The sequence below is a fragment of the Populus alba genome, chromosome 2, assembly GCF_005239225.2.
Source record: "Populus alba chromosome 2, ASM523922v2, whole genome shotgun sequence".
Classification (NCBI taxonomy): domain Eukaryota; kingdom Viridiplantae; phylum Streptophyta; class Magnoliopsida; order Malpighiales; family Salicaceae; genus Populus; species Populus alba.
The window spans coordinates 13,171,311-13,181,728 of record NC_133285.1 but is presented as its reverse complement, the minus strand read 5'-3'; the positions used below and the strand labels follow the sequence as shown (position 1 = coordinate 13,181,728).

Here is a 10,418-nt window from a genome sequence, read left to right as displayed (position 1 = left end):
GAAAAACATGTCATAATTATGATGAATGATTAATTTAAAAAAGATTATATAAAAAGTTATTCTCGTTGAATATTCAAGACCATTTAAAAAAAAAGACTATGCATATTAAATTTATATAAGAAAATTTATAAATTAATTGATGATATTACAATAAAAATTTAAATCTTATTTCAAAATTAAGGCATAACTGGATAGTTTTTAAAATTTCACTGTAATAGTCTTAATTAAAAAGCATTTTATTATAAAACTAAATTAAAAAAACAGTTAAATAAAAAAACGCGAAAGGTCAGGTGCTCTAAACCATGGAAGGTCACGCTCGTGTGGCTGACCTTTTAAAAAAAAGAAGCTCATGTGCCAATTAAAAAATAAATAAAAAAACATCATCAACCTTCTTCCTTTTTTAGTTACAAGCAATGACGTTATTTGTTTTAAATTCTAGGCCATCATAGGTGAATCTTGGTGGCAAAAAACATCAAGGTTCCATGTAGATATTAAAATTTTAATTGTTCATTAATTTTCATTTAAAAATATTATAAAAATCTCAATAACCCAATTAACTACCCTCAAAATACCTTTAAATATTCCTAAAATCTCGAAATTAATATGAGAAAAATTTTCCAAACCAATATCTTTTTTTTTTTTTTTATGAGTAAAAACTCAAAACTACTTCCATGAAACAACCCTCATGGAAATGAACTTATATACACTAAGATTATTGTCTTTCATCATAGAAATATGGTCATCCGTATTTTTTTTTTCTTTCCTCATCTTCTTTTGATGATTTTCTCTTTTATTTCTAAATATGCAAAAACTAGAATGTATAGAAAATAAACTACATGGATGAATTTTAAAATTTCCAAAATATAAGGATTAGAATATAAAAAATGGCAAAAACACATTGTAAATGAACAGTAAATTGTAAGTTTGTATACAATAATTTTTAAACAGTGAAAATGAATGTTATTTTAATTGTTTTACTAGTTAGGTGGTCCACATTACACTGTGGGCTTATTTTTTGTTTTCATAAAAATCTAAGACCCAAGAGAATTGGGTTCTACCACAGACCAACAAAAAAATTGAGTCCTAGCGCAGGATCCATTAAGCTTGGGTTCTGACGCTAAGATCCATTAGCCTTAGATCCATACATCGGACCCAAAAGAATTTGATCCTGATGCGGCACCCAAGAGAATTGGGTCTTCACACAAGACTCATTAGCCTTGGGTCCAGACAGCGGACCCACTAGCCTTAGGTTCGATGTCAGGACTCATTAGACGACTAACTCAAAAGATTTGGATCCTAACGCAGGACCCATGAGAATTGGGTCCTGACATAGAACACATAGTCTTGAGTCAAGCGGGGCTGCAAAACCCAATGAATTTAGGTCTACGCTTATGCCATACCCAAGCAACTTGGTTAAGGCGCCTCTTTCCAACTCCATGTTTTTTGAATCTAGAAATGGATGTCTAACCTAAGTTAATAATAATAACAATTGATTTTGCCCTTCAAATCAATTCCTTGTTTTTTTTTCAATACTAATAATATTTATTTCAAATTTAATAATCTTAAACTCGTCTAACCCAAGTTCTTATAGTTTTTAATCCCTTCAAATCAAATGTATGGTTTTTCTTCAATAGCAATAATATTTTTTTCAAATTTATTATTGATAATAATAATAATAATAATAATAATAATAATATTTTATTTTACCCTTCAAATCAAATCTATGGTTTTTTTTTAAATATTGATAATAATTTTTTTCAAATTTATTAATTATTTTATGAATAATATTAATTATAATAAAAATAATTATATTTATAACACAAATAATTATATTTAGAAACCTAAGACCCAAGAAGGGTCCTAACACTAGAACCAAAAGAAATTGGTCATGACACAAGACTCATTAGCCTTTGATCCTCACGCCAGACCCAAGAGATTGGGGTCCTGAAGTAGGACTCATTAGCCTTAGGTCTTAACACATGACCCGAAAAAAATGAGTCTTGACGTATGACCCATCAATATTGGGTCCTTCGCAGGACCTATTAGCCTTAGGTCCTGAAGACGCACCCAAGAGAATTGGGTCCCAATGCAAGACCCAAGAGAATTAAGTCAGGTGGGGCTGCAATACTCAAGGGATTTGGTATGCGATCATGCCACACCCAAGTAACTTGGGTTAGGCACCCTTTCCACCCCCCCGTTTCTTGAGTCTAGAAAAGGATCCCTGACCCAAGTTAATAACAATAATAATAATTGATTTTACCCTTCAAATCAATTCTATGTTTTTTTTTCAATACTAATAATATTTATTTCAAATTTAATAATTTTATTGAATATAATAATATTTATAATATTAATAATAATATTAAATTCGTATGACATAAGATCTTATAGTTTTTAATCCCTTCAAATCAAATTTATGATTTTTTTCTGATAGCAATAATATTTTTTTCAAATTTATTAATGATGATGATGATAATAATTTTTAATTTTACCCTTCAAATGAAATCTATTTTTGTTTTTCTATATTAATAATATTTTTTTTCAAATTTAATAAGTATTATATTAATGATTTTAACTATAATAAAAATAATAATATTTATAAAACAAATAATAGTATTTTTAATATTAATAATATTAATTATAACAAAAATAATAATATTTATAAGACAAATAATAATATTTTTGATATCAATACTTTTAATTATAAGACAAATAATAATATTTTTTATATCAATACTTTTAATTATAACAAAAAATAATTATATTTAGAAACCTAAAACCCAAAAACCTTAGGTCTTGACACCGGACCTCAGAGAATTAGGTCTTGACACAAGATTCAACACATGGTTCTGTAGACCCTAAATGCTTGGGTATGCACACCCGCATGCCAAGTCCATGTGTACCCTGGACTTGGTAGGGGACCAAGTCTAGGGTAGGTGGACTTGCTGTAGAACCCTAGCGTATGTCATGACAGACCTGGTGGGTGGGTGTTTACCCAAGCACGCAATTATACAACCTGCTCGTGGTGGTCTGCACCCACAGCCTAGGGATGCAGCCTTTACGCGCAGGACTGCAGACCTTGGGGCATGGGCTTGCAACCCCCTCACTTATGTTTGTAGTCAGGCACGTGGGCCTAAAAACCTACTCGTCTAGGTCTGCAGTTAGGCACACAGACTAGTCCCTATCACCCAGGGTTGGATAGACCCAGCGCTAGGTGTCTGCAACCCGAGATCACGGCCAGGCACGCGATTCTAACCTCGCACTAGGTGTCTGTATCAAAGTTCTTATATTTTTTAATCTTTTAAAAAATAATTTTTGGTCTTTTTTCGGTGGCAATAATAATTTTTTTTAAAAAAAATTACCAATGATGATAACAACAACAATAATAGTAATATTAATTCTTAATTTTTACCCTACAAATCAAATCTATTTTTGTTTTTCAATATTTATAATATTTTCTACAAATTTATTAATTATTATATGAATAATATTAATTATAATCAAAATTATAATATTTATAATAAAAATAATAATATTTTTAATATTAATTATTATAAAAATAATAATATTTATATCACAACAATAATATTTTTAATGTCAATACTTTTAATTATAATAAAAATAATAATATCTATCATATTAATAATAATATTAAACTTGTTTAGGCAAAGCTTTTATAGTAATTATATTTTTTTAAAAAAAATATTAACTATTAACGATGATAATAATAATAATAATAATAATAATAATAATAATAATAATTTTTTTTTTTTTTTATTTTTTTTTCTCTATAAAATCTGCAGACCCAGTCGCATGAGTTTTCCTAGGGGGTTTGCAGAACCTAGATACAGGTCAAAGGAGGCCTCGGTGGTAAGGTCTGCAAATCTGCCCGCCTGGGTTTGCAGCCAGCGCCTGCAGTTTATAGTTTTACCATGTTTCATTAAATAAATTTGTTATTCTTTGGTGCGAGGTCTACAATTCCAAGGGAACGGTGTGCAACCAGGGCCCTGCCCCACTGAATAGTATAATTTATAGTGAGTAATTCAAACTATAATATTAAATAGTACAATTTACAATGATAGGACCATGGTTGTTAAAAATGCGTTTTAACTCGTAAAATCGTTCGATTTTACGAGTTAAAACACCAAAAACGTTTCGAATCGGGGTTAAAACTCGAAAACCAGCAAAATCGAGTTGACTCGGTCAAACTCGCATAAAATCAGGTTGACTCGGAAAAAACGGACCGTGTTAACGAGTTAGCCAATTTTTTCATTTTCATTCACCGAATCACCACTGTTTCACACCGTGAGTTAGAGTCTAACTCTCACTGTCTCACAATCTCCCAGTCCCAGACTTCCTTTCTCACCTAATCCCCTTTCCCCTTTTCGGCTTTCCCCAGCAAATTAAAAAGCACTCCCCAGATCCGGAGCGTGCCCCTTTCCCCTGTCTCGCCAAGGACGAAGGTAAGAATTGATAACCAAAATTTTAATTAGGATGTCTCACCCCTGTCTCGCCAAGCACTCCCCCGATCCGGAGCGTGCCCCTTTCCACTGATACAGTAAGCTATAATCTCAACTCCAACTCCAGAAACAACCAGAATCGCCGACGACGAAGGCATTTTACATGATGAATCCTGATGGGTCTGAAGGTCCTGAACTTAGTATTTATTTGCTTAAAGTTTAATTAGGTTGTGCCTGTGGATCGTATTAGTAGTATCAGCATCGACTTGGTATCCTGAAGCAGCGAAGCTCTCTGTTGTTTTAGTTTCTAGATATCAAGTCGGTGAAAAAAAATACGGAGCGTTTCTAGATATGCAAATGAAGGTTGTGGTTTTTCCTTTTCGAAACACCCGTTACATACCAGTGTAAATTGTTGGAGAGTTTATCAGAGATTTTTCATATATTATGCTCCTCTCCCACTGCTCATCCTCTTTGTTTTGCTCTATAAATTGTTCGAGCACTCCACAGTTTCAGATCGTTACATACCATCTTCCACAGTTCCACTTCGCAGAATACAGGGAACTACCCCTGTTCAGTCGAAATATAACCTTGGTTAATTAGTTTTGTTGCGCATTAACTATAAAATTGTTTCGTTAGGGTACAACATTTTGCTTGTTATGTCATCATCTAATAATAATTTACGTTTCGTTTGTGAGGAAGGAAAAACATTGAAAGATACTTGTTTCCTTTGAAACAGTTTTGGGTGAAGAGAGCTTATAGCTAGATAACCAATGAGCTTGTGGTATTTTTGCAAAGTAACCAATGACTGTTTATTTTGCGATTTTACGATTTTAGTTAAAATAATTTACTTGTGATTTTATGATTTTAAGTTAAAAAATTTTACTTTCGATTTTACGATTCGAGTTTACGAGTTGAGTTATTATTGTATGTTCCGTGTCGTGTTAAAAAAAGGTTTTTGACAACCTTGGATAGGACTCACAATAATTCACTTTACAGTAGAACACTAATCTTAATTTTTTTCAATATCCGGTCAGCAGCTTTGCAGATGTGGTGTATGTGATCGATCATTTTACTTTCATTCATGAACTGTTAATTACTGAGTTAAGTTACTGGATATTCACACTGTATTAAAAAATAATATGAAATTACTTTATAACTATCAATTGCACAAGACAATTAACTCAAATGATAAAAAGAAAAATCAATTCACGCAATCATTATAATAAAAAAAAAGAAGGATATAATTGATTTTAAATAATCAACTGCATAAATTATAAATAAATTTGAAGGTTTCATATATATATATATATATATATATATATATATAACGGATGGTTTTGATCACATAAAAATGGCCACACTTGAAACTAATTGCAATAATACTGAAGTGAAAATTAAACAATAGTTCGTAGACATCCCATCTCAGATCTTTACTCTGTTTTTTGGTTGTAGTTGGATATTTAAAAATTTCATTAGGCTTCCATAACTAATCCATCTATTTGAGATTAGATATATAGGGTCACATATGTAATTAGCCAATGAAAGCTCATTTTATCTTATTTATTTTTAAGAGGATACTACTGTACATTCGATGTCCCGTTTTATTTATTTTCATTAGGCTTCCATGCATCTTTCCAGCCAATTGTTCTTCCAAACATGCTGGTTGTCGGATGAACAAAATTGAGCCTCAGGATAATAACGACTGATACAAACCAGTGTTTTGAAACTCGGTTTGGTTTGGGACCCGAAACTGAAATCAGGTCGGGTTGAAGAAAAAAAAAAAAACCCGGTATGACCTAACAGATTGACCTGACGATCTAATTGACCAGGTCACAAATCCATTAATTTTTTTTCTTACCAAAACAACATTTTGATTTTAAAAAAAAATAACCTAATCAATTTAGTGACCCGATTAAAATTTGGAATCTAGACCTTAAACCAGACCTGTTCTTAAAACTTTGACACAAATAGTACTGATCTTATCCTGGCCGCTAACCATAGTTTTAAGACCCGGCCCGGCCCGGTTGGTCGACCCGGGACCCAGCCGACCCGGGCCTAGGGTCGGGCCGAGTCTATGTAAAAACCAGCCAAGGATTTGACCCAGGGGAACCCGGTTAACCCGGCGGGTCGACCCGGAACCCGGTCAACCCGGGTAGACCCAACTGAGACCCAGTCTCATATATATACATGACACGGTGTCGTTTTGGCTTTTACAGTTAAAAAGCCAAAACGATTAATGATGAAGAATTGAAAAGATAGAAATGAGAATTGAGAAAACCTAGGCCTTGTTTGTTTTCCGGAAAGTAGTTTCCGGAAACCATTTTCCAAACTTTCCTGTGTTTGTTTGTCATTAGGAAAGTTTGTCAACGGAAAATAATTTCCGGTCAGCGGAAAACACTTTCTAGTCAACGGAAAACACTTTCCGGTCAATTTTAGTAAAAAAAAAATTGACTTGGTTTTCAGGAAAATGTTTTCCTTTTAGCTGTGTTTGTTTTACGGAAAGTGGTTTCCGGGAAAGCACTTTCCAAACTTTCTTGTGTTTGTTTGCCAGTAGGAAAGTTGGTCAATAGAAAACACTTTCCAGTAAAAGGAAAATTTGGCTTGGTTTTCAGGAAAGTGTTTTCCTGAAAAATTTGAAGGGAAAACACTTTCCGGAAGTTGTGAAAAATTTAGAAATGTCATTATTTGCTGATTATATCAAATTTGATCCTCAAACTTTTAATTGCTATATATATTTTGTTTTGAATATTTATTTTTCAATTTCATCTCTTAAAATTTTATTTTTATATTAACTTTGGTCCTTATTTTTATAATTGCTATTTGCTTTTTTCTTATCATTTTTTTATTGAAATTTTTTATTTATCAAATTTGATCCTCATTCTTTTGATTGTTACTTATTTTATTTGAAATAATTTATGAAATGTTGATTATTATTATTTTAATTTCTTCATTTTTCATTTTTTTTTAATTTTTTAGATTTGATCCCTATTATTTTGATTATTATTTGTTTTATTTGAGATAATTTATGAAATTATATTTTTTTTTTTCAATTTCATTCTCATTCAACTTTTTAATTTGTAAGATTTGTTCCTCATTATTTTAATAAACTTGAGAAAAATAAAATATTAATAAGTTATTTTCCAGCTCATTTTCCATGACATAACCAAACATTGGAAAGTGTTTTTCAGTTTATTTTCCATAACACTACCAAACATCGGAAAATACTTTCCCGGAATTCACTTTCTTCGGAATTCACTTTCCAAAAGGAATTCATTTTCCTACAAACAAAAGGAAATTTTCAAGCCATTTCAGTCGGGAAGAAGAGCAAACAGCTTCTTCTTGATGCAGGAGATTCGTTAACAAGCCCATCTAAGAGCCTAGCAGTAGCGCCTTTTATTGCGACAGAGAGCTCTTCCAACAAGGAAAGCGTGATCCCATCTCGTGCCCTGTAAGAAGGAACGTCATCAGTTTCGAAGCCTATTCGATGTCATCTTACTTGTCCTCTTCTGATTCAACCTCCTATTCCTCCAATTATGGCAGCCAAGAACGCAGCTTATTCCCCTTCATGTTTAGATGCTTTTTGCAGAAGACTCTTGATTACTATTTCTCCCAAATGACCACAGCTCACCAAGGTCATCAAGGAAAGCCTATTGGATTTTTTTTGGGTCATCCCATCTGAGTTGTAACCCAATTATTATACCGGGTCGGTTTTGAAAACTATACCGCTAACGAAGATGTTCCAAACCGATATAGGCACGTGTCATCACTGTAAGCTTACCGAGAAGACGACCACTCTCCGCCCCCATTAACAGCATCAGCAAGGTGCTGTCTAATCTTAATTAATCCATGCATGGAAGACCAAATCTCTCGGTGCCTTCTGTCATCCACGTGTGACCCTTCTTGTCCACTTCTTTCCATCCCCTTCGCCCACGTGTGACTACTCATCTTCCGCTACCACGCCCAAAACACGTCAAGCTTCTTCTTAAAAACAGCCTCAGTACCTTACATTCTCCCCACAACATCTCTCTGTCGTCTCTTTCTAATCCAATATGGACTCCCAGAACGTTAAACAGCGTACACGAGACACAGTCGACGAACCCAACACCATCGCGGGCAAAAACAACAGCAAGAATGTGAGATTCAGGCGTGAAAAAAGAGTGGCCATGGCCCAACGCGGTATTAGATCATTAGCCATAGCTGTTGCGCTCCCTCTTTCCTTGGCTCTCTGTAACGTGTATTTCTTTGGCTCAACCAAAGTTTACGGTACAAGTAGTAGCAGGAGTCTATCAAAGCCCTTCTGGTTCCCACCTTTGTGGGCTCTACATATGACCTGCGTGACTTCGAGTTTCTTGATGGGTCTCTCGGCTTGGCTTGTTTGGGCTGAAGGCGGATTCCATCGGAACCCGACTGCCCTCTATCTTTACTTGACTCAGCTCGGCTTGAGTTTGGCTCGGGACCCGATTGTGTTTCGGATGTCAGCGCCGTGGGTTGGGTTACTTGTTTGTTTAGCTACGTCTGGGGCTCTTGTTGGGTGTTCTCGACAGTTCAAAGTGGTGAATCCCATTGCAGGCAATCTGGTTATGCCCTGTTTGGCATGGGCTTCGTTTTTAGCCTTTGTAAATCTTAAGCTACTTTTCCTTTGAAGAGTTAACAGGACACCAGTGTTCCCATGTATTTGTAGTTTAGCACCATAGAACTTGATCCTTTGTTAGCAATCGTCGTCCTTTTCATTTTATTTTGGGTGTGCACTTGATCCTGCATTATATTAGTATAAAATTCTGAATTCTATTATTCTCAGAAGATTATCACGCATGTATATATTTGTGTGTGTGTGTTTCTTTCGATTCCCAGAGAGAATGAGAATAATACACTTTATTTTATTTATTGAAAATTAGACATAAAAAAATCACGTGGATTTTTATTGCAGGGTTCGCTCCGATGCAAGCAGATGTGAAGATTTAAAATAATTTTAAATTTAAATTGAAGAGGGATACTGAGGTTGAAAGCTTTTTAAGGGGATGGGGGCAGAAGAGCGTCCTCTCTCCCTCACTGCCTCGATTCCCGTCTCTAATAAATACTCTCTGTATTTTACTTCATGTTGAGCAATATCCGTGGGGAATGCCTGTTGGAGTTGGAAGCATCTGTGCAAAGGGTAGGGCCATAATTAAGTGTCCATAAATCATTGATGAAACTCTTAGGAGGACTGTCATTTACACAGCCTCAACCCCTCTGTCAAATCTTATGTTTTGAATATCATAGTTTTTTTGGGTTGAAAGTTAATTGTTTGTTCAGGTCGCTTATTGCAGATTTGTCTGCTGCAAATTCTTACAAATCTGAGTACTTAAAAAAGGCCATAAAATTGGGCACTTGGTGCTAAATCCATTTCTTCTTCTCTGTTTCTGCTTTCAGTAGTTTGTTTAGTCTTTTTTTATTTTTAGGTTAATATGGGTGTTTAGATTAGTTTATGTATATATTAACTAATTTTATGGATTATAAAATTAACAGTTATATAAGTCTTAAATTTATAGTCCTGACATTTATATAACTCGAAATAGTAATTTTTAAAAAATAAATCTGAAATTTTACTAGTTAAATTATATTTATAGGGTTAGTTTGTTTATTTTATTTTTTTTTAGTTTAACGTGGGTGTCCGGGCCAGCTTGCGCGCACCTCGACTAATCTCACGGGTCCTGAAATTAACAACCATGTAAACCTTCAGTGACCATCATATGAGCAACCTAGGGCTCGAACCTGAGACCACAGAGGAAACAAACCTCCTGATCCCAAGCTCTTACCACTAAGTCACCACCTGGTCTCAAGCTCTTATCACTAAGCAACCACCTATTTTGGTTAGTTTTTGATCATATGTCATGTTGATCTCACGTTTGCATCTTATTCCCTTTTTAATTTTTGAGCAACTGAGAAGGCAGAATATTTATACATTCCTAAAGGTAAAGC

The 10,418-nt window shown here is 34.0% G+C and overlaps 1 protein-coding gene across 1 annotated transcript; it reads left to right on the top strand.

The window, feature by feature from the left end:
* The first annotated feature begins 8,303 nt into the window (after positions 1-8,303).
* On the top strand, positions 8,304-9,251 carry LOC118046914 (translocator protein homolog). Its single transcript, XM_035056009.2, has one exon. The coding sequence runs from the start codon at positions 8,510-8,512 to the stop codon at positions 9,101-9,103; it is 594 nt and encodes a 197-aa protein (XP_034911900.1). The 5' UTR covers positions 8,304-8,509; the 3' UTR covers positions 9,104-9,251.
* The last annotated feature ends 1,167 nt before the right edge of the window (positions 9,252-10,418 follow it).